Source organism: Lentinula edodes (genome assembly GCF_021015755.1).
Source record: "Lentinula edodes strain Le(Bin) 0899 ss11 chromosome Unknown C8R40scaffold_42, whole genome shotgun sequence".
NCBI classification, from domain to species: domain Eukaryota; kingdom Fungi; phylum Basidiomycota; class Agaricomycetes; order Agaricales; family Omphalotaceae; genus Lentinula; species Lentinula edodes.
The window spans coordinates 88,262-113,131 of NW_025764348.1; the positions used below are offsets into that span (position 1 = coordinate 88,262).

General features: G+C 46.8%; 11 protein-coding genes across 11 annotated transcripts; 2 read left to right on the top strand and 9 right to left on the bottom strand.

Moving 5' to 3' along the window:
• The first annotated feature begins 16 nt into the window (after window positions 1-16).
• Window positions 17-1,498, top strand: C8R40DRAFT_622084 (ribulose-5-phosphate 3-epimerase). The gene is made up of 9 exons (XM_046235669.1): window positions 17-107; window positions 156-235; window positions 292-304; window positions 362-387; window positions 438-520; window positions 572-632; window positions 688-831; window positions 885-1,016; window positions 1,074-1,498. The coding sequence occupies exons 1-9, from the start codon at window positions 82-84 to the stop codon at window positions 1,187-1,189; spliced, it is 681 nt and encodes a 226-aa protein (XP_046081812.1). The 5' UTR covers window positions 17-81; the 3' UTR covers window positions 1,190-1,498.
• On the bottom strand, window positions 1,283-3,471 carry C8R40DRAFT_1175232 (uncharacterized protein; the record flags this gene model as incomplete). The annotated part of the gene is made up of 5 exons (XM_046232298.1): window positions 1,283-1,469; window positions 1,519-1,626; window positions 1,681-2,816; window positions 2,870-3,093; window positions 3,144-3,471. 5 exons carry the CDS (start codon window positions 3,469-3,471, stop codon window positions 1,283-1,285), a joined length of 1,983 nt encoding a protein of 660 aa, XP_046081813.1.
• Window positions 3,472-3,621: 150 nt separating this feature from the next.
• On the bottom strand, window positions 3,622-6,086 carry C8R40DRAFT_1240199 (pyruvate kinase). The gene is made up of 14 exons (XM_046233513.1): window positions 5,944-6,086; window positions 5,862-5,883; window positions 5,752-5,811; window positions 5,621-5,695; window positions 5,520-5,560; window positions 5,420-5,464; window positions 5,277-5,366; window positions 5,172-5,223; window positions 4,660-5,120; window positions 4,598-4,606; window positions 4,422-4,539; window positions 4,129-4,362; window positions 3,972-4,078; window positions 3,622-3,919 (listed from the first exon to the last, which is right to left on the bottom strand). Exons 1-14 carry the CDS (start codon window positions 6,043-6,045, stop codon window positions 3,740-3,742), a joined length of 1,596 nt encoding a protein of 531 aa, XP_046081814.1. The 5' UTR covers window positions 6,046-6,086; the 3' UTR covers window positions 3,622-3,739.
• Window positions 6,087-8,700, bottom strand: C8R40DRAFT_1124895 (uncharacterized protein). Its single transcript, XM_046228951.1, has 5 exons — window positions 8,492-8,700; window positions 8,280-8,435; window positions 7,546-8,233; window positions 7,114-7,488; window positions 6,087-7,064 (listed from the first exon to the last, which is right to left on the bottom strand). The coding sequence occupies exons 1-5, from the start codon at window positions 8,585-8,587 to the stop codon at window positions 6,334-6,336; spliced, it is 2,046 nt and encodes a 681-aa protein (XP_046081815.1). The 5' UTR covers window positions 8,588-8,700; the 3' UTR covers window positions 6,087-6,333.
• Window positions 8,701-8,901: 201 nt separating this feature from the next.
• Window positions 8,902-11,744, bottom strand: C8R40DRAFT_1056114 (uncharacterized protein; the record flags this gene model as incomplete). Its single annotated transcript, XM_046225052.1, has 6 exons — window positions 8,902-10,638; window positions 10,689-10,784; window positions 10,837-10,877; window positions 10,931-11,014; window positions 11,071-11,279; window positions 11,341-11,744. The coding sequence occupies 6 exons, from the start codon at window positions 11,742-11,744 to the stop codon at window positions 8,902-8,904; spliced, it is 2,571 nt and encodes an 856-aa protein (XP_046081816.1).
• A 190-nt stretch (window positions 11,745-11,934) lies between these two features.
• Window positions 11,935-14,192, bottom strand: C8R40DRAFT_622778 (P-loop containing nucleoside triphosphate hydrolase protein). The gene is made up of 3 exons (XM_046235672.1): window positions 13,591-14,192; window positions 12,628-13,535; window positions 11,935-12,570 (listed from the first exon to the last, which is right to left on the bottom strand). Exons 1-3 carry the CDS (start codon window positions 13,875-13,877, stop codon window positions 12,068-12,070), a joined length of 1,698 nt encoding a protein of 565 aa, XP_046081817.1. The 5' UTR covers window positions 13,878-14,192; the 3' UTR covers window positions 11,935-12,067.
• On the bottom strand, window positions 14,103-16,930 carry C8R40DRAFT_1055997 (general substrate transporter; the record flags this gene model as incomplete). Its single annotated transcript, XM_046225041.1, has 20 exons — window positions 14,103-14,284; window positions 14,339-14,395; window positions 14,448-14,456; window positions 14,513-14,675; window positions 14,727-14,760; window positions 14,807-14,916; window positions 14,965-15,022; window positions 15,078-15,216; window positions 15,422-15,521; window positions 15,568-15,694; window positions 15,818-15,839; window positions 15,897-15,990; window positions 16,044-16,059; window positions 16,115-16,158; window positions 16,211-16,256; window positions 16,317-16,485; window positions 16,537-16,643; window positions 16,698-16,714; window positions 16,781-16,820; window positions 16,872-16,930. The coding sequence occupies 20 exons, from the start codon at window positions 16,928-16,930 to the stop codon at window positions 14,103-14,105; spliced, it is 1,593 nt and encodes a 530-aa protein (XP_046081818.1).
• A 448-nt stretch (window positions 16,931-17,378) lies between these two features.
• On the bottom strand, window positions 17,379-19,634 carry C8R40DRAFT_1124903 (uncharacterized protein). Its single transcript, XM_046228952.1, has one exon. The coding sequence runs from the start codon at window positions 19,591-19,593 to the stop codon at window positions 17,401-17,403; it is 2,193 nt and encodes a 730-aa protein (XP_046081819.1). The 5' UTR covers window positions 19,594-19,634; the 3' UTR covers window positions 17,379-17,400.
• An 88-nt stretch (window positions 19,635-19,722) lies between these two features.
• Window positions 19,723-21,800, top strand: C8R40DRAFT_1056046 (cyclophilin-like domain-containing protein; the record flags this gene model as incomplete). The annotated part of the gene is made up of 11 exons (XM_046225048.1): window positions 19,723-19,811; window positions 19,873-19,996; window positions 20,051-20,298; window positions 20,354-20,505; window positions 20,558-20,664; window positions 20,717-20,857; window positions 20,914-21,003; window positions 21,053-21,201; window positions 21,255-21,422; window positions 21,471-21,591; window positions 21,642-21,800. The coding sequence occupies 11 exons, from the start codon at window positions 19,723-19,725 to the stop codon at window positions 21,798-21,800; spliced, it is 1,548 nt and encodes a 515-aa protein (XP_046081820.1).
• Window positions 21,642-22,789, bottom strand: C8R40DRAFT_1211118 (Snf7 family). The gene is made up of 6 exons (XM_046233189.1): window positions 22,693-22,789; window positions 22,601-22,643; window positions 22,399-22,551; window positions 22,198-22,350; window positions 22,057-22,143; window positions 21,642-22,005 (listed from the first exon to the last, which is right to left on the bottom strand). The coding sequence occupies exons 1-6, from the start codon at window positions 22,746-22,748 to the stop codon at window positions 21,874-21,876; spliced, it is 624 nt and encodes a 207-aa protein (XP_046081821.1). The 5' UTR covers window positions 22,749-22,789; the 3' UTR covers window positions 21,642-21,873.
• Window positions 22,757-24,384, bottom strand: C8R40DRAFT_623427 (uncharacterized protein). The gene is made up of 8 exons (XM_046235676.1): window positions 24,266-24,384; window positions 24,165-24,199; window positions 24,066-24,099; window positions 23,971-24,010; window positions 23,679-23,841; window positions 23,510-23,626; window positions 23,305-23,452; window positions 22,757-23,252 (listed from the first exon to the last, which is right to left on the bottom strand). Exons 2-8 carry the CDS (start codon window positions 24,178-24,180, stop codon window positions 22,895-22,897), a joined length of 876 nt encoding a protein of 291 aa, XP_046081822.1. The 5' UTR covers window positions 24,181-24,199; window positions 24,266-24,384; the 3' UTR covers window positions 22,757-22,894.
• Between the last annotated feature and the right edge of the window lie 486 nt (window positions 24,385-24,870).

A 24,870-nucleotide genomic window follows, 5' to 3' on the forward strand; every position in this document is an offset into this window, starting at 1 on the left:
GAAATATTGATGGCCGGCGGGCCAAAATCGAGCTGTCCTGTCCCTGTTGCCATATTCTCGTCAGTGCAGATTGCGTTTAAGATGGTCAAAGCTATAATTTCTCCCAGGTGAAGAGATTTTCTATCAATGTTACGGTAATGCTAATTTATATACAGTGTTCTCGCCTCAGACTTTGGTCAATTAACTGCAGAATGTCAAAGAATGATAAAGGGAGGAGCAGAATGGCTTCATATGGGTTAGCTTTTTCATTTATCCAAGTTCCCTCCCTTTCCCCGACCGATCTTCCTGCAGACGTGATGGATGGGTACATCTGAATTTTGAGCATCGCACAAATCGATCACCCTCTAATCGCGTATTGCAGTCACTTTGTACCCAACATCACCATGGGTGTGTAAAAGTTTTTTTTGTGTGTAATAGGCTCTGAATCTGTGCTTCAGGCGCCCCCATCCTTACCTGCGTCCACAAAGGCATACCTGACATTTTTATGGACTGTCATATGATGGTCGCCCAACCGGAGAAGGTAGTTCCCTCGTTATCTGCGTTAAATTTTGTTGATACGTGTTTCACGTAGTGGGTGAATGACATCGCCGATGCAGGTGGTGCACTATATTGCTTTCACATCGAGGCTACCTGTCCGTTTCTTCATGTTACTGTGCATCCCGGGGATGCTGATTCAACCCTTTTCAGCCGATCCGTTATCGTTAATTACAGCGATTCATGCCCGAAACATGAAAGCTGGTGTTGCAATATCTCCAGATACGCCATCAAATGCTATCACCGATGAGATTGGAGAAAAGGCGGATATGTTATTGGTGATGACTGTATACCCGGGTATGTTTGTTATATGGCTGTGATAGCTGCGCCTGCTGATATGCTGTGATCAGGACGTGGAGGCCAGAAGTTTCTGGAGCGATGTGTTCCAAAAGTCGCTGAACTTCGTAGCCGATTTCCGGAAAAGGATATCGAAGTTGATGGTGGGGTTGGTCCCAAAACTATCGATGTTTGCGCAGATGCCGGTTCGTTACGATTTGATTGTGTGGTCTTTTAATTCGTTTTTCTCATCCTGTTTTCAGGCAGCAATGTCATTGTCGCAGGAACAGCCATATTCAACGCTCCCAATGCTGAAGAAGTTATACAATTGCTAAAGGATACGGTTAACACTGCTCAAGCAAAGTTGGCTGTCAAATAATGAACAAATTGGAAGAGGTTAACCTCCAAGTTCATTATAAATACAAAGGTAATACCCGATAAATCATATCCCGGAACCGGCATTATAGAAAGATCAGTACAGCAGCCATTCGCCATATAAATTACATCGCTCCCCACGTATATAAGATTCGAATGTCCGCTTCAAGACTGCAGACCAGCCAAGATCGTTAGTAAATATGTCTTCATGAGCTGCTTCCTCTCCTGCAGAGAATCGTCTTCCCAAATCGGGCCAATTTCTTGAAGGATCGAACGGCTTCCACCTATAAAGATATTCAATATTTCGTCAAACACACACATCAGCGTACTCACCAGAAATTATGATAATGATACGAGAAGGCCCCCTTGAAAAAGCCATCGAATCCCAGGGCTAGCGGGGCGGCACTGCTCACAGCAGGGGTATCGAAAAAATCTTCAAACCTACAGTAAGTGACAGATGAGAATTCAGAACGGTGTATTTCAGTGAACACCCACGCCTTGAAAAAAGGTTGTGGAGGTCGGTCTCGTTGATAGTTCTCTGTGTTCAGCCACGCTGAATCAAATAATGCATCTGGGAGTTGAAGAAGAAGCCCATCTAAATACGCGTCATTCACATATCGAGAAACTGTCATCGGGTGGAAATCTAGATTATTCTTTAGCGCGGTGCGAAAAAGAAATGTGCCCAGGGCAGAGCCTTTGTTCATGTGTAATACAGCTGTGTTATACCTCGTTAACCGGGACCATCTATAGGCAAAGGCACCTCTCCAACCCCAAACTTCTTCCCAGTCACGAAGGAGTATTGTATCGGCGTCGAGGTATATACCGCCAAAACGATGACACAGTACAAAGCGTACCATATCAGAAAGAATGACGGACAGACGATCATATGAGGATGCAGACTTTGAGCCATCGCGATGGAACATATCGTCAGACTTATTGCCCGTATTTTTGCCACCGTTATAGTCTTCCGGGGGAACATTGACAATGTGCCCCCCAGAGTTGAAGAGAGTAGGCATTTTTCTCCAGTCATTGCGCAGTTCCGGTATAGCGTCTAGTTGCTCTGTGGTATTCCAGAGTTTGAACTGTAAAACGTCTTTGAATCTCTCATGAAGGAAAGGCGAAGCCCAAGGATTTGATTGAAGCTCCTCAAACATTTTACTGGTAGCATTTGGGTCAGGAATAGAAGCCGCAGAGACTGGATTGATCCACACCCAAAAAACGGGCCTACATGCCTTTGGCGGCTCATTTGAATGCAGACCCGTATTCTGTGTGTACAGGAATGACAGGATTGCCATATAAGGTTTATCTGTGAACGGTCCCGTCCAGTATATATGGAATATCCGAGGGTAATCTGGATCACAGGCCGTCGACGGATCGGAGTGCGAATGAGGAGATGAAGGCGGTGGTAGGTTAATGGGTGAAAACTCCAACTCGCTACCCGCCTTGGGCAGAATGTCAGGAGAGGAATCAAATTGCGCCATGGCCGGGGAGCGGGTATGAGTATGGTTCGAGGAGTCTTGACTGAGTTCAAGGTAGATGTACTTCCAGTCGTCCAGATTTTCTCTTCGGAGTCTATTCCCGTTGTCTAAGCCTGCCCCTACGCGAAGTACTTCTATACAGTCACGGACCAACTTGTCAGGAATTGAGTTCGAAGGAAACTGAGACAGGCAGGGTAGTCAAGTACCTTTTGGTTTGAGAAATCGCAATGGCGCATGACAACATCCATGTCCGCAATGCTTCCCGGAGCCGGTCGAGGAGGAAAGGCTATCGAAAGATTCCCATGTTGTATCTCTGGGTATACACGTAGAAAGCCTGTGCCCTGTATCACTTGACCACGAGCTTCGCTGTCAGTTTGGCGTGGAGGGAGCCCTGGATTGAGAACTTCCTTCAATCCGATCTGCTGTGGTACTGGAAAGTAATTGAATGACTTTCTCTTTCCGTTGAGGGACGCGACATACCAGACCTGGTGCTCGGATAGTGGCCGCTCGTTATCTCATATGCCCATATTCTCTGGAGGTCTTCTCTTCGATAGACAAGTGTCGGAGGATACGCAGTGAACGGCAAATTGTTTTTTATACGTTCGAAGTCGAAGGTGTTTTTCAGCGTGAAAAAGAAAAGGATGATAGAACCAAAGAGGACGAGTAGAACGAAGTTTCTTCTCTTGCGTCCGAAAACGAATGAGCGCTTGAAGGCAAAAACAGGCCAGCCTTTATGCCATGACAATCCCGATGATTCATTTGTTGAGACGGAAGGCAGTGGAAGATACGACTGTGGACGAATGGCCATTAATCCAGATGCTAGGGAAAGCCCCACGACGCCCTACGCTCCAACTCAACGCAGAAGACCAAAGAGAGGACCAGTGAAAGATGAGAGAAGATGACTATCGGTTGGGCGCACGCTTGGCCTGTTCAAGGGAAACTTCTCCCGCTATGAATTCTGAATCGTTTTACTTTTTCATTTGTAGATACAGCCTAACATACATGTTGCAAGTTATTGAAAGTGTAATCTCTAAATCATCGGAATCGAGCATAATTGTACCATCTGCAAACAGACTCTAACCCTCCAATTGTTGATGCTCAAGATCAGCAGAATCGGTCGGAACAGAGATGACACGGAGAGTGTTGGTGTGTCCCAATCCACCTTTCCATCCTTGTACAGCAATGACAGTAGAACCAGGAGTGATAATGTTAAGAGCAAGAGCATTTCGCATACCAAACCGAATACGGTTGTCCACCTTCGGTCGTTATCAACAGAATTTTCATCACTCAGTTATTGAATACACTCACATCAGTTTGCCACTGGTGGGTTTGGATGCCACGGGGCTCAGGATACCAGAATGGATAGCATCCACGGTGGAGGTGAATCTGGCGCGCCGTCTGCTCGTTTCGGGTGACTACAAAGTGCATTAAAAAGACGGAGTTACCAAAACATGAGAGATCGTACCAGTGATGATGGGAACCTTGGGGCGATACTTCGAGATCAAGCGAGCAGTGTTGCCACTAGTAGATAGCACGAGAATGGCGCTAGCGTTCTGCTCAGACGCAGCGGCAACGGCAGCAAGAGCAACAGTTTCTGTTGTCTCCGTAGGACCAGGCTGGATCGAACGTATCTCATTATACAAAGGAGGATAGCAAATGGCATATTCAGCGAGTAAACAGGTCTCCGCCATCATGAGGACTGAATGAAGGTGGCATCAATAATCAGGCGCAGAATGTAACGAAAACGAATCGACTAACCCGCCTGAATGGGATAAGATCCTTTGGCAGTCTCACCGGACAACATAACACAGTCCGCACCGTCAAGAACTGCATTGGCGACGTCGCTGACTTCAGCTCGAGTAGGGCGAGGGTTGTACTAACAAAAACGTTACAATATATCCTTTTTCCATTCATATCTTAGAGATGTGACATACCGTCATTGACTATCAAAGTGCAGTAAGATATTATCCCTCCATGAATATATTTGACCACATACCTCGAGCATTTGTGTGGCTACGATGACCGGCTTGCCAACAATGTTGCATTTAGCGATCATCATCTTCTGGGCAAGAAAGACCTGACTCGCAGGAATTTCGATTCCCAGGTCCCCGCGGGCAACCATTACACCATCTGTCACCTTGAGGATCTCGTCAAAGTTCGCAACACCTTGTTCGTTTTCAATCTTGACGATGATCTTGATGTTGGCCCCATCCGGTCCCAAAACTGTACGTATATCTTTAACGTCCTCCGCGCGGCGGATAAACGAAGCAAAAATCATGTCAACGCCATTTTTGACACCGAACTCAAGATCCTTCTTGTCCTTTTCTGACAAAGCGGGTAGGTCGACATTTGTCTTGGGCAAGTTGACACCCTTGCGGGAAGAGAGGGTGCCATTATTCAAGCATCGGACACGAATTTCGGCCCCTTCGATGGATATGACGAGGAGAGATAGAATACCTGAACATTGAGTTCAATGTCTATCCATTCATCGATAGTATATGTTCCTACCATCATCCACATAAATCAACTTGCCAGGAGCTGTGACCTTCGGAAGGTTCACCTAGACAGGCGATCGGATTCTAGTTCGTGGAATAAACAGTCAATTATACGTACATAGTCCATCCAGAGAACCTTATCATCACAAATATCTTTGTACTTTGGGTCCGTAGACACTATGAACTCGTGCCCAGCTTTGACGGCGATCTGAAGGTTGGAGTTTGGCACGGACAAAGGAAAAACAAAGGTTTCTGACTCACATCGATACCATCTCTCATCAACCCGGTACGGATTTCAGGACCTTTCTGTGCCAAGCATTAGAAATCATCGTTGACATCACAGAAATCTCGGAACACTAACAGTATCTAGAGCAATGGCGACAGGACGTCCATTAGGATCGGCTGCGGATTTAGTGAGCACAAAGCCGCAAAAAAAATTAGTCGCGACACGGAGAAACTTACCCGCGACCATTTTCCGTGTGTTATCGATAACACTTTGGTGATATGAGTACTCTCCATGAGAGAAATTCATGCGTACTAGAAAGTCCAGATTGGCTGAAGAGGAAAGAACAAGTAACGCACGTAGTACTCACCGACATTGACTCCAGCGCGTCGCAACTCTGCAAGCTTCTCAACACTGTTGGTCTTAGGCCCTAGGACAAGATAGGTCTCGATTTAACGAGGATAAGGAAACACTTCCTACCGATCGTTGCGATAATGGATGTCTATGCGCAGGCGAACAATCAACCCTTGTTCTAACTCAACAAAAGAAAAAGAGTCCATACTTTGCGCATGTACTTGGTGTTCTCTGTAGGAACAGGAGCGTCCACGGTACTAAGGTGAGACGACCATTCTAGTTGAGAGCGTATGCCGTCAATAGCAAACATTTTGGATTGGAGATGATGGTAGTGAAGATAGGAAAAATATTTGCGGCCTTTGTTTGTATAAAGCCAGTGTGAGAAAGCTCCTACTACTAGGTACTACTAGACCAGACTAGACATGCTCGTTGTACTGGCCACAACCAAATGTTAGAATACAGCTCAATACTGTATGGACGAGGATAGTTTTCAAGGCAGAAACGACAATATAGATTATATGTACAGGTTATTCAGCACCAGATCAGCACATAAAAACACCAAGTTTGAAAAAAAAAGAACACAAGCATACATATGTGGCTACATGATTCTCAGTGTCCAGCTCTGTAAACCCTGCAAACCATTTTCCGTCTGAACATTATGAGCAGCAGCAAGCCAACCAGTATCGATATTGGCTCCAGGGTGAGGCGGCTGACCAGTGATATCAATGCCTTGAAATACGTTTTCGCAGGCGATCGTTCGACCAGAATGGTATCCTACTCCATCCGCACTGCGAATGAATAATAAAGGAAGACTGCGACCTGCTATGGACGGCGGAGGTCCCGAGCCATTTCTGCTACCAGGATGAGAGACTTCTGCTGAATGACCATCTGGATGTTCTGCGCTAGGAGGTAACGCATCTTCCTCCAAGGCCTTGATAATATCGCCAATGGGTGGCATCTCGACCATGACAATAGTGTGTAAAGGTCCGGAAGGTATGTAGCGGGTGGGTGATCCCGGAGGATCGAGAGGTACACCTTCTGGAAGCCCAGGAATGGGCTGCACAAAAGGCATGGAAGCCATGGGACCGGAGGGAGAAGTTTGGTAGACTCTGTGTGGCAATGGCCCCAAATTGCCTAAGAACACGTCCAGAGTTGCTTGTTGCCGCGTTTTAGGGTCTTCGTAGAAAAAGTTTGATACAGTCAATTCTATGGTATTATTGGCTTGACGATACACGGGAGCGGTGAACAAAGTGGGGAAAGGCGTGATTGGCTGATCAGGTATTTGACTATTCTTCCCAGTTGAGTCGAAAAATGTGTATTGGAACTTTGCTGAAGCGAAGCTTTATTGAGGGAATAGAAACGAAGCAGATTTACTTACAGATTCCGACAATTGTCCAGCATAAATAATCGTCGACTTCGTCAGAAAGCATACGGATACCGTCTTTGATCTCCTCCCTGACGCGGGGAGTCTGAAAGAGTAAAGGATGTGTCCCTGCTTGAGTAGACATTCCAGGAGCTGGGGGGGCTACAACCCCTGTCGTTCCGGGTATAGGACCAGCAGCTGATAAGTAATGTCGAGAGCCATCAGGATTCACACGCTGCAACGCAATCTTTTGCATCTGACTGACTGGACCACCATCGTCGGCGGAGACTCGGCCTTTGTCGACCTTGCGAATAACAAGAGGAGATGTTGAGATTCCTGATTGTGTGTCGGAAAGGACTATCTCGCATCCGTAGGTGACTGGTTGGGGACCTATGGGAAGATTTACCATTGTGAGAGCGCCAAAATTCACATCACATGACTACACACCGATGTTTGGCGCCTCTGTCGGGCGTCGTATAACATTGACATTAAAGGCGGACCACGCCACATTACTCGCACAAAGTTGAGCGTGGTCAATGGTCATGTATTTGGTGCGTACAGTCTGAGAATTGATGCGATTAAATAGAGATACGGGTCCACCTGCTAGAATACACGACGAGATATTTCTCGTCTTGGCTGTCTTTTTCGATGGTTTGGAAATAATTGTAACTGGGGCGGAGTCGAAGGACGCCCACACACGACCTGGTAAACCGTCGCTATCCGGATTATGCGCGGCAGAGGGATGAGGTTCAGCGATATCGAGGGAGAGCTGAAAACTCTTTGCCTTTGCAGTTCCGGTGACATGCAAAAATTTGAAGCTGGAGGTCATGTTGTTATCTAGGGGTGCTTTCTGTTCAAACGACCGTTCACCAGTTTCGGAAACAACTGCCATAGAAAGCTGCTGCGCATGCATGTGCCACATAGGGCCTTCGATATGAACAACTGGAGGAGGACAAAGGAAGCGTTTCTCGCTTCCATAGGACTTCTGGGCAACAGCAGCGTGAAGGCATATCACAGTGGTCATTGGTACGACACGAGTCGCCATGTCTTGGGGAGGACCAGCGTCACGAATAACGCGACGCATCTTGTTTTGCGGGTCTTCGTTATCGACATCTTCCAATTTTCGTTTCCCGGGCTATTAGCAGTTGAGCTTGGGTCGACAAAACGTATCGATAACATACATTGGGAATAGGTAGCGGAACTTCCGGAACGGCCATAGAGGGATTCCAGGAGGGGATGTGTCCGTTTGAAGGACCGTCCTTGTGTGAAGCAGCTAATATGGCCTGGAGTGAAGGACTTGGTCCTGATTGATTTCCCGGAGTGCCGGAGGTGGTGGCCTGAAGAAAATACATGAATAGGTGGCAAGAGAGGGATCCCGAGAAGAGCTAATTACATATAACGCCTGCGCAGGGGAGTCTGGTGAAGAAGAAGATCTTGCCTGCGGGGGAGAAACCGCTGCAGACATGAATGTGTGCAAGTTGCTCTCCATTCACGCTAGAGAGATGGGAAAATTCAAAACTTTGGAATCCATCACCCATGTGACTAAGGACGGCAACTCCGGCAGAATGATGAATCATGGGAAAATCGGTCAACTGACCGAAAACCTCACTTAGACAAAACTATATTGTGTATGCTACTAGTGTACTTGTGCCAAATGCAATCGTCCGTAATGTTTGAAAGGAGTGCGTAAAAATACTAGTGATATCAACGAAGAAAACTAGTCCGTCAAGGGTCCAACCGTTATCGCAACCACAGTCTGAATGATGAAGGAAGGAATGTGCAAAAACTACTTAATATTGACAATCAGCTCGGTGGTTCTCTGCTCTTTCGGCGTGTTTTAGTATTGCGTTCTGGAAAGGGAACACTATCCGAAACAAATCCTCGCGAGTCGCGGCGGGAAGGTGACACGGGGGAATGGTCGGAATCCTGTTGGTACTTCTGCCAATCCTCAACTTTCATTGTGGACAGTCGTTTTGACGATGTGCCCAGAGCAGCTAGCCGGTCAGCACTCAAAGATCGTGAATGCGAACGACGCTTCTTGTCATCCAGGGTCATCGACCTTCGTCCAGTCCGTTCTGCGTCATCTTCAGATTTCTTGCGCTTATCATAGATCGCAGCCTTCTCGACCAGCCTCCGAGTAACCGCCTCTTTCTCTAAAGCTTTCGACCTCTCCCATCTCTCCTTCGCAGCTTGAATCTGCGCATGTTCATTTTCGGCATTCGTAAGGGGACTCTGAATAACCTTCATTTTTTCCCTATGCCTTTCGTTCAACTCTTCAAAAGTTCGTGTCCGAGATGCGACTGGACGCTGGGGGGTAGGGGCAATGATCGGTTTTTGTGGTGGAAGGATTGTGACAGGAATATTATTCATTCCTGTCGAGCTTGTCGTACGGTGGTGGTCAAGATGCGTCAGAGGGATATCTTCGGAAGAGTTATTGTTTGACGAATATTCGCCTGTAAGTCCTAAGGCGCTCTCACGACGCTTCCGCTGTTGTAAAGCTTCCGAAACCGCGTGTGGCATATGTATGCGCGTATGTGACGATGTCATGGGAGTAGTAGCTATGGGAGGCGAAACGCCCGCAGGAGGTTGCAAGAGCTTCCTGTCCTGGATATAAGCATCCCAATCATTGTCTCGTAACGGTGCACTGGTGGGACGGCCAAGGGATTCTCCAATGGAATTATGACTGATAAGATCCATAGAGTGGACGCGGGATCTAGGATCTTTCTCGCGCGGTGGTCGTACATGCGACGGTGTGGGAAGAAGAGCACTGTTGGCGTCCATGCTAAGAGTGCGACGGGAGGTCAGTGAAGGACGACGAGAGCCAGCAGCAGAAGCAGAAGATGGTTCAGGTGAGCCATTCTTCAAAACATCGATTGACCTGCGAATGGTATTAATCTCCTCCATGAGTTCCAAACGTTTCTGCTCAGCCTCTCTGTCAGCTACAGTAACCTTGCGAGAAAGCTCATCTTTGGCCATAAACCCATCTGGAACATCATCTTTGATTCCAAGGCCAAGATCTAGAGCAGGTAAAACACCTGGACTCTGGAGACCACGACTAGTGGCACGCTTGAGCTCATCGTTCGGGGTAGGAGCCGCAAGGAATTCGGATACACCGGAATTGTAACGGGGACGACCGTCGGCAGCTACATGAGTGTAATCGGAGCGATGTTCTGCTGTAAGACCTGGTGAAGACGAGCCGTCCTGATCCTTCATGAGGGGCATGCTTGAGTATCCGCTCTCTTGTCGCCCATGCTTGTTGAGATGTTCCTTCTCCCACTCCTCTCTTTCCCGCATAACATGCGCAAACCCACCTGCAACTGCCAGTTCGGCTTCCTCGTCTCGTTTCTTCTGCTCTTGGGAAATTTCATTTAACTTGCGCTGTAACACTTTGAGTATACGTAGCTGAACAGCGATACCCATTAAAGCAACGGCTCCTATTAATCCCAGCTCGATCTGCATCGTCTGAGTTACAGGAAATTCAATACCCTGGCTCGTGAACCGGGTGAAGAGGGTCTGAAATCCGACATTCCAGACGTAAAACTGCAAAGCGATTCAGAACGCATATAAAGATATTTGCTCTGGTGACGAACCTCTTTTAGACCAGCAGTAGTGAAACAATCTACTCCAAGGATGAAAGCTGAAGCACCAACAAAGGATGTCGATACGAGAAGAACGTGGTAATGAATCTACATGAGTCCGTCAATGTTGGTGGGCTGGGAGTTGCTAACTTTTCCTTACCTTTGGTATCGTGCATACAACAAAGCCGACTACCGCACAACCTTCGATCCGTATATGAGCTAAATTCATTGACGCTGAAGACACAACTACACACCAATATACATGATCCATCTGAGGCCTTCGGATCTAATGACACCGCCATCGCGAAAGCACTGGATCCATAGGGCAAGAGCAAAACCTAAACACACGAGACGTAAACGAGGAGCTTGATTAAAACAACTAGCAGCGACTCACCTCCCCAGGCTCCAATTCCGTATCGAGCGGCTTTCCAGAAGAAAATAGCGCAAGCTCCACCCGCAATGCCTGCGACTGAGCAAGCCAGAACGAACATCCCGCGCAATGTCTTGCTAGGCGGATTCACTGCCGGAAGTATTCCAAATTTTAGAATGAGAACGAAACAGACGAGCGAAAGAGTATAGAATCCGATTAAAAAGAATGACGTCCTAACGGAGGTGCCGAGGTTGTTAGTCTGGGAGGTGATATGTATCCTCGGGGTTAACTCACCAACGGTTCTTGTGGCCCCAAAAGGCACTAGGAAGGCCAGTGAGAATTAAGATTGCTCCAAGAACGCCAAACGCAGGATCAAGTCTTGTTTGAAGGACAGTGGGGTCTGCCGTTGCTGATGCGGAAGCTGATGCGGATACTGAAGAGGAAGCAGATGTTGGTGTAGCAGTAACGCTGACATTGAAAACAGTGGTCACAACGGTCGTGAACGAAGAAATTTGGTTGTTAGAAGTGACAGCGGTTGTTTCCGTTGTTGTGGCAGTTGTGAGAGATAGAGAGACACTCGCAGACGAAGTGGAGGAGGCAGAATTGGAGGAATTGGGTGAAGATGATGTGGATTGAGCCGCTACGACACTCAGTAAAACCGGGAATGATAGGAAACCCAGAAGGGTTCTGAGTCGCATCGTGGAAGATGATGATGGTCTGGGAAGAAGGTCAGCCGGTAGTAAAGCAGAATTGATGTTTGTAAGTAAATCTCACACTACTCCGGAGCACTAACGTGTCATGGCAAGAAAAGCCCGCGACCTTCTGTGAACACACCTGGCAGCTCTTGGTTACAGAAACGCCTTTCAAATTCAAGCCCAAGCTCTGTGGCGAACGTAGACGATGGATGTAAAGGACATAACATTATGCGATCTTATCTTATTGGAAATTCTTAATGCGATGGCGCCACATGTACATTACGACTGTCAAGCCTTCGAACGTAATCTTGAATTTATACATAATCCTAACTAAGCAGGTTCAGCCGTACAGGAGTTACATCCAGTGTATGTAGTACTTTGTCAATGCCCGATACATCTCTCTCGTCTACAACCGTAATGACCTTGCCAGGTTTTTTGAATCGGCCCACTCGACCACATAGATGGATATATGTGTCCAAAGTTAACGTCCAATTGTCCTTCGCAATTAACGCGTTGAATCCCAGGATGAAGACGTGAGTCAATGATGGAAAATCAATGCCTCTGATTGACGAAGTGGTGCAAACGAGCAACTTGGGATCAGCCTTCTTCTCCCCGCCAGCCTGCAAAAGATAGGATCGACCTCGGTCTTGCACCAGAACATCCATCCCAAACGCGTTGACTCCAATCTCGCGCAGGTCATAGACTGCTCGGTGGACTGACGCATTGGGCGGGATGACTAGAAGCGCAACAGAGGGTACGTCGAGTGCGAACACAGCGGCAACGGCCTCCAGAAGGTTTTGATTCAACGGCGAAGGTGTCATTGCAAATTCTGTAAATATACTTCCGTCAATTGCAAATAAGACGGATATACGGTATAGTTCCGTACCAATTGATCTACTCGCCGCGGCAGTTGAATCTACTGTCCGGTCGAAGGACGAAGAAGACACTGCGTTCGAAGGTCCGTTATTCGCCTCCTCGAATCTGAACGGATGAGTATGCTTTTCCTCGGCGCTAACAGCAGAAGGAATGTTTGTGATACCATTCTCTGAAGCAACAACAACATGATGAGAAATCACAGAATGGATGGCATGCTCATCTGTCGCGAGTTCATCTTGTCCATGCAACCGCATAACAGAACGCCTTATTTTGACTACGTCTCTGTTCAGGAGCTGTTTCTCTGAGAAGAAGTAGTGCTTCAACTGCCTTCGAATCGTGGCACTGGATAATATAAGCTGTGGGCTGTGATATGGCGCATCCCCTAATGCTTGCCGAGTTTTTGCGTTCAATTTCACCCGAGCCTCATAAATTTCATCTAGGAGAGCTCGAGCAGGTCCGGGATGCATTTGGAGTTTGTTCATCTTCTGAATATGTTGCTTGCTGGGGTTGTTATTGAGAGGAAGAGTTTCTATCATGTAATCAACCTCGTCTAGGACGACCGTCGACAGTTCCGTGAGACGAAATGCGTTTGGGTCCTCCCGTAAGACCTCAACCACACTAGCGGGAGTGGCGATCAGGACATGGGGTGGTTCATTTCGTATGAGCGGGAGACCTTCAGTTATATGACGGCGTCCTTCACGTACAAGAACTTGAGCGATAGATGCGAGGGAAGGGGGGTTGTCAGACGAGGCTTGGGCGATTAAATCAATCCAATGCATCATTTGGAAAGCTAGGTCGCGATGAGGTACCAGTACAAGAGAGGTTATAGCAGGCCTATCGCTAGCTCGATCCGCACTCGGGTCATCCGTGAAAATCATACGAGGTTTGTTTAAAAGTGCCAAAATTAGCCCAAAAGACCTAAAACGAAATGAGAGATGAGAAGCTCTCCCTGCTTTGCTCGCGAGGGACTCACTTCCCGGACCCAGTTTCATCCTGCAGTATTATATCTTTTCCTTCCAATACACTGGATATTAACGTAGATTGTATTTCAGTCGGTGATTTGACATTGGGGAAAGCAGTATAGACTGCTTGAGCTAGAGGTGGTCGAAGGCCAGCATCTTCGAACGAGAAAACTGGTTTCGAGGGAGAATTATGTTGGTAAATTTCCGCAGCCTTACTGATAAGACGGATTTTTTGTAAAGTAGGGAGTCGCGTCCAACGTCGTTCTCTAAATATGGACGTTGACAAGAAAGGTTTCATAACATATTGTCACATGGATGTCACACACAGATCAAAGAGGGGTTGTTCAAAGCAAGCATAACAAAGATAGCGCGAAACTTGATGAGGTGTATGCTGGGTGTATGATAAGTGAAGTAATTCAGGCTTTGAGAGCTCTAGAGTCACGCCATAGAAAGAAGGCATATGTACTAGTAGGAAGTCGACGCCATTCACGCCATGACCAAACAGTATCACGCTGGGTCCCATTCAAGTTCGCAGTTCACCTGCAGTAGGTCGACGCTTGAAAATACCGAACCATCCTTTCTTATGGGGTCGCTTCCTTGAGCCATTTGGGGTTGCGGTAGAAAGTAATGAAGTAGTCTCATCTATACCGTCAACCTCGTTGTCTTCGTCATCGTCGGCATTCTCCTCCCTTTCCTCGCGTTCATCTTGACCAAACTCTATTAGTGTTATGTGGAGGAATCTTATGCAACAGAACGTACCTTCGCCGAACACAAGATCCATTTCTTCAAGTGGAACCCCCTTAGTTTCGGGGTACACTACACACACATCATTTAGATGATGTTATGAAATCGCGGAATGACTACTCACGGAAGTAAACTGAGAGCGTAACCTGTGAGCGAGAAATCTTAGATAAAAAGGGAAGTCGAACTTACCCAGGATAAAGCTGCAGGCACAGAAGAATCCATGCATAGGGTACAACCTCCAAGTAATCACTTCCTGTAATTCAGGTGTCACTTCACCAACAAGGAAGTTGAAGGCCCAGTTTGTGCTTGTAGAAAGTGACACGCCTTTCGCGCGAATAGTCAGAGGCATGATCTGAGGGGCGATGAGGAAGGAACATATTTTTTGGGATATCAATTGACACACCTCGGGGGGGTACAACCAAGGCAAAGGTCCCCAACTACGACCGCAGTTAGTAATGGCGTGAAATAAGGTATAGACCGAACCTATATCCGAAGGCAGCGTTGTATATAATAACGCAGATTACTACGGCGTTAGGTGTGCGGGGAACATCAATGTACATCCACCAACCGGTGGCAGTAAGAGATATGGCCATCTAATGCGAGTGAGAAAGATATGTATGTGACGACGATGAACAACATACAATCACTGCACCAGAAAGTAGAATCGGTCGTCTCCCCCATCTATCGACTAGATACCATCTGAAAGGCTGGTCAATGAAGTAATTTGAGAAGCAGGCACAAAATCCGCACTAACGGAGGAATCGTGCTTAGGATATATATCAATGAGTTGATGCCAGTCATTAGAATAGCATCCCGTCCTATCCATCCCGCCTCTGAAAGCACAATACGGTCAGTCAAATACAACACGAGGCTTACGCCAGAACGCCAATTACCTTCGAATACCCGTGCTATATAGGGGAGGATAAGCGTCCTCTAAGAAAATCCACGCAACCGTCACTCACGAGCATAATAAGAGATGACTAGGTACGTTGGAGCCCGCATTGATGAGCAAAGTGGGGGTGGAAGTTATAAGTAGGCATACCGTTAATTCCATTCTAGAAAATGTCACTTCAAAGGATATTGCTGTCGAAACGGGACGCACCAGCTGAGCAAAAGCCTGAGACGACATGGCGAGCAAAACACGCCGTTTATATCTCTTCCACATCTCGTAGTATGACCGCGCAACGCCGGAAGCACGCTTATGACAATTTAGTATGTTATTAACCTGTATGAGAGTATTTTACCTCTTCCATGACACGATCTTTGATTTCTTTGAACTCTGCAATTGCTGTTGGGTTTTGTGGATCTCCCCCATTCAAGTCCACGAGAACTCGGAATCCTTCAGCATCCTTGTCAGTATCTATGCACCAACTACGTCGTATTCAGATACATGCGTGAAATTCGTAAGGGAAGATATCCAACATACCGTGGACTTCGTTGTTGAAATATGCCGCTGTAAGTTCATCAACACGAGGATACGAAGCCAGAACGCACCTTTCAGGCATCATTAGCGCCCCTATATATGCAGTATTGCTTCAGCGCAGATATACACCAAGTGAATGAATGTCCATACCTGCAGCGAGTATAGCTCCGATGATACATTGTACGAAAAGGGGAATACGCCAAGAAAGGTCGGAATTGAGAAAAGAGCAGAAGTAATCCATCCACTGTGCTAAAATCAAACAGAATGAACGGGACTTGTATCACGGGAGACGCGTACTACTGAGGATGAATAGCTGGTTAAGAGATGAATGTTAGAGAATGCCTTTAATGGGAAAGTATTTGATTCACCCAGCTATATTCATGGTGAATTCGATGCATGCCAGGGAGCCCCTCTGCACATGATTAGCTTCCAAGCTCCACAACCTCCCATTATCCGAAACTCACATGATTAGGCGGTGAGATTTCACTTTGATAAATCGGAACAATGGTCCTGTGGCATTGAGAGTATTCAGGGTGGATTGCGTCGCGTCTTGGACAAATATAAACATACGAGAGGAGGCCAACACCAAAACCACTGATAACTCGTCCGACAATCATCGTCCAGAACCCGGCTGTCAAGGTCTGAATAGCACCACCCACTGTGAAGATTATGGCACCGATGAATAGCGTGCCCTTCCGACCAACAATGTCCCCGATACGGCCAGCAGCCGCGGAAGTGACTATTTACTAAGTTAGATTGCCACATTGCACGAAATCCTGGCGATACGCACTGAATGCTCCGACTTCTAGAACAGCGACCATGGTACCTATTGAAACTGCATCTGGGTTTCCAAAGTATTTTCTGAAGTGGGGTCCAGTGATAATGCCGCTCATAACTCTGAAAGTATGGTAGGAGCTGCAAAGAGGTGGTAAGAGGAAGCAAAGCCCTCACCCTTGATCATAGCCAAACTACGAGCAGAGTGATACATAAATTTAAGAGCTTTCGCTTTCGTCCATGAACAGATCTTCACTTACAAGGAAGACACCAAGAGATGCGAATATCGAGATAGAGATTCTGGGTCACTATGGTAAGTGGTACACGACTACGGACCTGAATGTAACCTACAGCAAAGGCTGGCCCACGAGCTTTCTGGAAGAAGGTGTTGGATCTGGAACGTTTACCATGATGCATGGATGGAGCGCGAAGAGTGATAGTTTGTGATGGTTTATATAGGGCGAACCCGATCCGGTTTATGTCGTTTCGCCTCCACGTGCCTTGAGCAGGCCGCTCCTTGATTCGAACACTCACAGGGCATATTAATCCGTATGCCTTCGTCTCATGCTTCAATCGATGACCTCTCCTCAGAAATCTCATATGATTCGGAGGAAGAGTATCACTTAGCCCAAAGGGAATGGGAGGAAAGTCTTCATCAACTCCAGCAAATACTTTCCGCCGTTCTGCTCCCTTTTGTAGGCAAATGGCTTGGCAGGCGGTGGAGCTACTGGGGTACCTAAATATACTTCTGCCTGGTACTTGGCAAACTAACAGTTTCAACTGTAGCGTATGCTCGCTATCTACGTCTAGGTCTTGGGAAAGCGTTTGTTTTTGAAAAGTAGGACACGGACACGTTGTAAAGGTACATTCAGCTTTCGATTCAACGTTTTGAACGGGCACTAACAGTGACACGCTGTACTAAACTATGTAGTGGTCCTAGTGGACGTACCCCATACAGTCCACTCATCTCTTTGATTACTTCCATCGCGACATCCCACTCCTGCATACCACTCAGTCCTTCGAGCAATACATACCATGTTTCATGGAATATTGGCATTCTCGTCCGCTTCATCTCCTCGTAGTATGAGAGGGCCTGGTCTAACCGGTTACCGTTCAGACACGCCTTAATTAAAATGTTGTACGCCCTTGTATTCAGTTTGACATTGTGTTGTTTCATTCTCTTTAGAATCGCCCGAGTGAAATCCTCCTCTTTTTGCCGGGTAAGCCATGCAGGACCTCGATGTATTCCAGCCAAGATAGACGTGTAAGTGATTATATTAGGCGCAGTGGTGGGATCAGCCTCCATCTGCGACAACAACCTGAGAGCCCCACTAAGATGAGCCTCGTCCTGCTCTCTCATCTGGTGATCGATAAGTGCAGAATATGTCGCCGTATTGGGTTTGATCCCTTGTTTGTTCATAAGACGAAATACGACTTCCGTCGCGTCCTGACGTCCCATTTTGAGCAACGCGGATAAGATCGTGGAGAAAGTAAAGACATCCCCAGTGACACCACTCTCGCCCATCTTGCTTATGAACATTCCCAGTCCTCTGATATCGTTTCGGCGTGCATAGTGGCCCAGAAAAGTGTTATGTGAGACGATGTCTGGATTGGGGCCTTTGAGTTGCATCTCTTGAAAGAGTGAGGAGGCTGCTTCAATCCGATTCGTGACGAGTAGACCATTGATCACAGTATTGTAAACAGACATGATATTTTCGGGGGTATCTGTGATTTTTGCAGCGCGAAATTCTTGGAATCTCTCCATCGCGAGATTGGGCCTGCGTCCATTGAAGAGAGAACTAATGAGCGCGCGATACGTGAGCGCGTCCAATGTAACATTTCGTGATTTCATAAGTTCGAAAGTTGTAGTGGCGTCGGTGAAGGATTGAGTCTGCCCTGTAATAAGAGCGTTCCACATACTTGTGTCATGACGGAGACCAAGTCTTGGTATATCGTCCCATACCTGTGCAGCAGATTCCTTGGAGGAGCATTTCAAGAACGCTGTCAGAAAGGATGTCCAACCCACCACCGTCATCGCCACCGTTTTTTCCGAAGACAAATACGATTCATCTGCAGCAATGAAAGGATCAGGTCCCAGGATTCCCTCTACGATACCTTCATACAGCTTCCTCAAAGACGTAAGAGCACGAGTGTCTCCCAGATTCATGATCTGACGAGAAAGCGAGGTGGGCCTAGATATGAGCCTCGCAAGATGCAGTCGACGGCTATAAAGATCGACTTTGTTTCGCAATGAAGAGTCGTGCTGCAGGTTCTGGAGGAATTCCCGGGTTGTGTAGTTGTGGAAGCGAACGTCTGTATCCTTACATATAGTGAGAGCTTCCTGAAATGTATCAAGCATAGCGTGGGCAGTAACAGCTGCCAGGAGAAGAAAAACTCTGCCGCGAATGGGCTGCATAACAGACTGAGATAATTCAGCATGCCCGAACGCAAGTTCGCCCTGTTCAAAGAGCCCTTCCTGAGTCTCGTCCACATCCCAAGCTTCCCGGTTGTTCATTATATGAGTGCAGCGACCATAGAGGGAGAGTGCGGCATCGGGATTATTCCGCTTGATGTGGTAGAGCATGCATGTAGCAACGCCTTCTGCGTCGCAGGAGGTTGCTGCTACAGCGACTTCCTCAACGATGTTTTGGGACGAAGAGTCCCAGGGTTCAGAGGGTGCGGGAAGAAATGCTTTTATCAAAAGACTCGATATCATGGACATGAGTTTTGGGTCAAGAATGTGGGCCAAATTAAGCTGCTTCAGTTTAATCCAGAGTTGGCGTACAGATTCCGCATCTCCCTTCCCTAGCGCCTCTTTGATTTGCACAAGGGCATGATTGTAGATATCAGCCTGTTGATCTGATACAACAGAATCTCGAGTTCGCAGTTGCTGAGTGACGTTCTCCCTGATATTTTTCAAGACGGAGGAAGGAATAACAGGTGGTTTGTTTCGAGATTGTCCGCTGCGTTTACCGAAAGCAAGATTCGCGGAAGAGCTGAGACCTCTGAAAGCTAAATTTGGAGCAAAATCGAAAAGGACCAGCGACTTCGAAGAAACTGAACGAAGAATCATAAATTCAAAGACGCGTGATGAGTCACCAATTATTTACATCACATTTCTCGTCTTGAATCAAACCACTACGGCCATCAGGCTTCAGTCAAACAACTTTTTTTGCAGCAGACCACAAGTTCCAATTGATCAATGGGTCATGGATCCAACGATAAGCTCTATATCACTCATACCGAACACAGCGTTCTAGGATCTCATTCTGCCTCCTCGGGCTTCAAAGCGTAATTTGTTTCATTTGACTCTTGTTGCACGTAGTCTGATTGTCTAAACTCCGCAACACAGTAAGCAGGAGGCACCACACCCTGGCGCAAGAACGCCATTTGACTGCTGTGCTCTATCATTTCAGCCGTTCGAGAATCCTGTGTGTGCTCGAAACTCAGATGGAACGGGAAATGTGTTTGATCTCGTTAGTGACTTTCGGTGTATGTTCGCGTCGTTGTAGCTAACCCTTAGCTTCTAGACCAATATCATACCGTGGTTAAAGCAACACGACAACACCAATCCAATTACCAAGGAGCAATTAACCCCTGCTGATTTAATTCAACTTCACTATTCTCGAAAAGCGTCTGGAGAGATCCATGATCCTATATCTTTCAAATCTTTCAGTGTGCACTCACACATAGTGGCTATTGCTACAACTGGGAACGTGTTTCTTGCGGAGAGTATAAAAGGCGGGAAAGATCTTCTGAACGACGTTGCGTTTAAAAAGTAGGTGTCCTGAAATATGTATCTCACCCTCAAGTTCTGAGTTTCTATAACTCAGGCAAGACGTCATTACTTTACAAAACCCACATGGTCTAGCACCCGCCTCCATACCTTCCCAGCCTGCATCGTCATCCACCAAAATCGCGAAAGCCGTCGTAAAACCTAGTACCACACGGGTCGCCGCTGTAAAATCGAAGGAGGCTACGCCATGTGAGTTCATATTTGCTTATGTCTTCTTCATCAAGCTAAAATCGAGGTCCAGGGAATATCTCTCCTTACTCTAGTGGACTTCCTGGGGCTTCCCTTACATCTACGTCTGTCGATCCCAATGTAGCTGGTGGGGCGGCAAGCAAGCTTGTTTGGGATGAGGTTTGTCTATTCTTGGGTACAAACAATCAAAAACTCACTGTGCAACTCAAAGGAAGAGTTGATGTTCGAAGCCATCTCGAATCCACTAAAAGGCAAAGGAAAGGAGAAGGACGTTGGAAAACGTCGAGCGTATGTTCGCGTGGTCACCAGTCTTGGAGGAGGCAGCCTCAATTTGGAGCTGTTTTGCGAAAAAGTGAGCTACCTATAAACCAGGTTTAACATCGAAAATCTGAAATGATCTCATTGCAGGCTCCCAAAACGTGCTACAACTTCTTGATGCTAGCCAGGGAAGGGAAATATGACAACTGCTTATTTCATCGACTGATTGCTGGGTTCATGGTCAGATCGTTTACCTCTTTGGATGATGCCAATACTCAACGTCAATCAGATTCAAACTGGTGATCCAACAGGGACGGGTTCAGGAGGGAAGTCTTATTGGGAAACACCCTTTCGAGACGAATACGATCTCAAAGGTGCTGCTAAACATGACAGTCGAGGGGTACTGGCAATGGCGAACAAGGGTGCAAATACGAATGGGTATATTCTCTCCAAACTTGTCTAACGATTCGTTTTTTGACCTCGTAATCCAGGTCACAGTTCTATATAACGTTCAAGCCTGCGCCTCATCTGGATAAAAAACATACGGTGTTCGGCAAACTCGTAGGGGGAGAGGAAGTTCTCACCGCACTCGAGAACTTGCCGCGAAAGGAGGGAACGGAGAGACCCGCGAAATCTGTAAAGATCACAGAGGTTATAATGTGTGTTTCGTACTCAAGGACTCTTATTCATCCTAACGTGCTTTGCAGATATCAAGATCCCTTTGAAGAGTATAAAACTCGATTAGCTGCAAAGCTAGCCAAACGTGCTGAGGGACCGAAAATTGTGAAGCCAGAAAAGAAGGAAGGGGACAATATCAACTGGTTCGGTGTACGTTGCTTCCTAAACGCATTTTTCTTTGTTAATAAATCAGAGGACAGGTCAAAGTCGGTTCCGAGGCAACTGTGAATGATAAGATCGTAGATGGAGGAGTAGGGAAATATCTCAACCTCAAAAGACCTCAAGATGTTTCAGACATTCCATCTGACGAGCCTTCAAAGAAACGAAAATTAGGCTTTGGGAATTTCGAGGGTTGGTAGTGTTCATATGGTTATTAGTTACATCCATGTAGAAGTGTATGTTAGTTACGAAGAATATGGAGTGGACACAGCTTTATGCGGGTATTGCGACTCTTGCTGAATCCCTTTCCACTTGCTCCTCGGGTGCCACAGGTTTGGCAGCAAGGGGCTCGCTGGTTGGAACTGAGGGTAATTGGACATCGTTCGAAGGTTCTGTTTCTGCCCGCTGCTTCACAAGTGAGAGCGATGAGATGACGGATGTATAAATTGTACAAACCACAGCAGCCTGTAATTCTCGGAGTTCGGCCTGAACTGCGTCTTCCTCGTCTAGACTGAGATTGTTGGCTAACATCTCGTCAATTTCCTGATGAAGACGGTTAAGCAGATTGACACGACTTCAAGGTCATCAGAAACGCACTCGTTGATATTCCCTTGCCTCTGCCGTCTCTTCAAGTAACTTTTCCACAGATTCCAAGTTCATTTCTTTATGAATTTCCTTCAGGACTTCGTTGCCTTGTTTCAGACCATGTAGCACGGAGACTTCGACCAGAGAAAATTCAATGCTGGAGACCTATGAATCCTGGCATGAGACGACAACGCTTAATCAAATGCCACATACCAATTGCTGCAAATTCTCCAACTGCCCATCAGTCTTCAATAATAGTCCTTGCTGGTACTTCCGCCTACGCAATGCTACCAGGGCTCGGTCCTTGTGGCCAGCTTCTAGGTGCTGCTTCGCAATTGCTTCTTCCCGATCTAGTATGGCTTGTAACTGATGAATTCAGCTTGTGGGTCATAGAATATCATATCCGACGGTTTACATTCTTCTGATATTGTTTTACTTTATCTCGTTGCAGCTTCAAACTGGAAATATGAGAAGTTTATTGATTCCGACAAAGAAAATAGCACAAACTCAAGTATTGCCCGATCTTGCGCTGTGATTTTTGGTACTGATTGATTTCCTCCCATTGTGGCACGAAGAGAAGATACACCACGGAGCACCGGCAGACCGGTAGCCGTTCATATGTTCAGCTTTGACTGGCACATTATACAATTGTTATACAGTATGTAAACCGAAATCATTACTTTTAGTGCATACATGTGTGTGTCTATGACTATGAATGAGGGTGAAGCAAAGGGAGCTGCGATGGCATGGTGGGAGGTGTCATTTTCCATGATGGGCCATCGTTACTATCGATGCTGCTATGGGTATATCTAGAAGGAGAGTGTGGTATGGGTGGTGGTGGTCCGAGACCCACAGAGAAGGAGAAATGCCTGGGTGGGGCCCGTTCTACCCGATGAGGTAGAAGCTTAGGTCGTGTCATGGCAAACAAAACGACGTTGAAAACGCCCGATGATGAAAAGGTAATACTTGCAAAGGCAGTGGCCGAAAACGGTACGCTGGAGCCAGCAAAAGCCATAAAGCGGACGACGGTGATAGGAACGATTCCAGCGAGGTATATCAATGGGTAGCTTGAATCCTGTTCGTGAGAGCTAGCATGGAACGGTGAGTGAATTTACATACAAAAGCATGCGCATTGCTATGTCGTTAGCCTGGACTCTGTCTGCACCTGTTAGTTTGTCGATGTTGCTAAGCATCCGAAGGCCATTCTGAAAGCCGTGACCTTTCCAGCCAATGAACCGAAAGCGTCTTCCATCAACAACTAATATGCCTAAGAAAATCAATGTTAGCAATTGGTGCTGTACGAATGAATAGAAATTATAAAGACCTTTGACCACTAAAGCCATTATCCCATAACAGACGAGGTTTATGCAGCCAGCCAGCCATAACCAAAAATATTCAAGAGCGATTCTCTCAAAACCATAATGGCCAGTAATCCAACACCCTAAGATAGATCATGTACACCACATGTTTCAGTATAATTATGGAGGACTCACAATACTCGGTATTTCCATAATAGTCCTTGCCTTTGTGTGTTGCTATACTAAGTCCTACGATGAGAGCGATGAAGATCCATATCAGAATCAGAACAGCGGCCGCCGTCCGGGCAGTAGCATTTCGTCGCAGAACAAGGACACAGAAAGTGTGCAAAGCAATGGCCTAAAGCTAAACTATTGAGTCTTCGCAAATGGAATGGAATGAAAAGCCCTCACCGCAGACCTTAAATCCCGCAGCCGTCATCGATAAATGATAAGCCACAATTAAGTAGAGGTGACAGATATGACCCACGAAAGTGCAACTCCTACGTCTCCCATTTGCTTCAAGATACCTATCAGGTTTGTCTTCTCAGTCCAGAGGATTACTCAACGGCAAAGTCGGCGAACCTTGAGCAGTACACAGTGATCCTTCCGTCACACCCTTCAATGACAGATATTTTAGTTGTAAGATTACCACAACAGTGAAATGTCGATGTCGGAACTCACTGCATCTGCCACCCATTTAACATCGATCATGCCACCTGAGAAAAGAGCCAGAGGCGGGTGTAAGTCAATGCTGTACATGCAGAGCGGCGGTGGAACGTTACCGATAGCTTGTATAAGATCAAAGATCAGCAGGTTCACAAAGTAACAGTGGACATGCGTCGAAACCTTCCATGTACGTGTGGCCCCACGTTTGATCACTACAGCGGAGTACTCGAATAATCAGGTAAAAAAAAGAGAAGTTTTCAAGTCACTGTGAAGTGCACTCACGAAAATATAGACGAGAAGACTAGAAACCAAAAGTGCTGAGCAGCAAGCCGATTGAACCGTGAAAGCCAAGCCCAATCTCGTCCCAAATGAGAATTCACCCTCTTGGTCGGCCATGGAGAAGGAGAGTCGCAGGATGGATATTGAGACACAGTAATGATGGGTGTGGGGAATCAGGTAGGGGCGTGCGAGGGTGTGCGATTACTGTATAGACCGTCTGGTTTTAATTGTCTCCGATCCGCTCAATCCCCTCATATTGGTGGTCCCGGACCTGGTGGTGGCGTTGACAAAATTGCCATACGTAGTTATCTAGAGTTATCGTCTCTTAATCTTTTCGTACCAGGGACGAGAACCAGGAACGGTCCATACATACTTGCAGGCAAAGGAAGAAATGCTCAATCAGTTGAACAGCTGCGTGCCGACGCGAAGCTCAAGGAGTCAT

Coding starts and splice junctions, on each gene's coding strand:
- C8R40DRAFT_622084 (XM_046235669.1), top strand. CDS start 82: ATGGTCAAAGCTATAATTTCTCCCAG. Junction 388..437: donor TGTACCCAACATCACCATGG/GTGTGTAAAAGT, acceptor TCTGTGCTTCAG/GCGCCCCCATCCTTACCTGC. Junction 832..884: donor GGTGATGACTGTATACCCGG/GTATGTTTGTTA, acceptor TGCTGTGATCAG/GACGTGGAGGCCAGAAGTTT.
- C8R40DRAFT_1240199 (XM_046233513.1), bottom strand. CDS start 6,045: ATGTTTGCTATTGACGGCATACGCTCTCAACTAGAATGGTCGTCTCAC. Junction 5,367..5,419: donor TGATGAGAGATGGTATCGAT/GTGAGTCAGAAA, acceptor TCCAACCTTCAG/ATCGCCGTCAAAGCTGGGCA. Junction 4,079..4,128: donor CAAGGTTCCCATCATCACTG/GTACGATCTCTC, acceptor TGCACTTTGTAG/TCACCCGAAACGAGCAGACG.
- C8R40DRAFT_1124895 (XM_046228951.1), bottom strand. CDS start 8,587: ATGGAGAGCAACTTGCACACATTCATGTCTGCAGCGGTTTCTCCCCCG. Junction 8,436..8,491: donor CCCCTGCGCAGGCGTTATAT/GTAATTAGCTCT, acceptor TATTTTCTTCAG/GCCACCACCTCCGGCACTCC. Junction 7,489..7,545: donor GACAGAGGCGCCAAACATCG/GTGTGTAGTCAT, acceptor ATCTTCCCATAG/GTCCCCAACCAGTCACCTAC.
- C8R40DRAFT_622778 (XM_046235672.1), bottom strand. CDS start 13,877: ATGAAACCTTTCTTGTCAACGTCCATATTTAGAGAACGACGTTGGACG. Junction 13,536..13,590: donor GATGAAACTGGGTCCGGGAA/GTGAGTCCCTCG, acceptor ATTTCGTTTTAG/GTCTTTTGGGCTAATTTTGG. Junction 12,571..12,627: donor CGCGGCGAGTAGATCAATTG/GTACGGAACTAT, acceptor GTATATTTACAG/AATTTGCAATGACACCTTCG.
- C8R40DRAFT_1124903 (XM_046228952.1), bottom strand. CDS start 19,593: ATGATTCTTCGTTCAGTTTCTTCGAAGTCGCTGGTCCTTTTCGATTTT.
- C8R40DRAFT_1211118 (XM_046233189.1), bottom strand. CDS start 22,748: ATGGGAGGAAATCAATCAGTACCAAAAATCACAGCGCAAGATCGGGCA. Junction 22,552..22,600: donor TAAAACAATATCAGAAGAAT/GTAAACCGTCGG, acceptor TGAATTCATCAG/TTACAAGCCATACTAGATCG. Junction 22,351..22,398: donor TGGAGAATTTGCAGCAATTG/GTATGTGGCATT, acceptor CAGGATTCATAG/GTCTCCAGCATTGAATTTTC.
- C8R40DRAFT_623427 (XM_046235676.1), bottom strand. Junction 23,842..23,970: donor GACGTAGGAGTTGCACTTTC/GTGGGTCATATC, acceptor GTTTAGCTTTAG/GCCATTGCTTTGCACACTTT. Junction 23,627..23,678: donor TTATGGAAATACCGAGTATT/GTGAGTCCTCCA, acceptor GATCTATCTTAG/GGTGTTGGATTACTGGCCAT.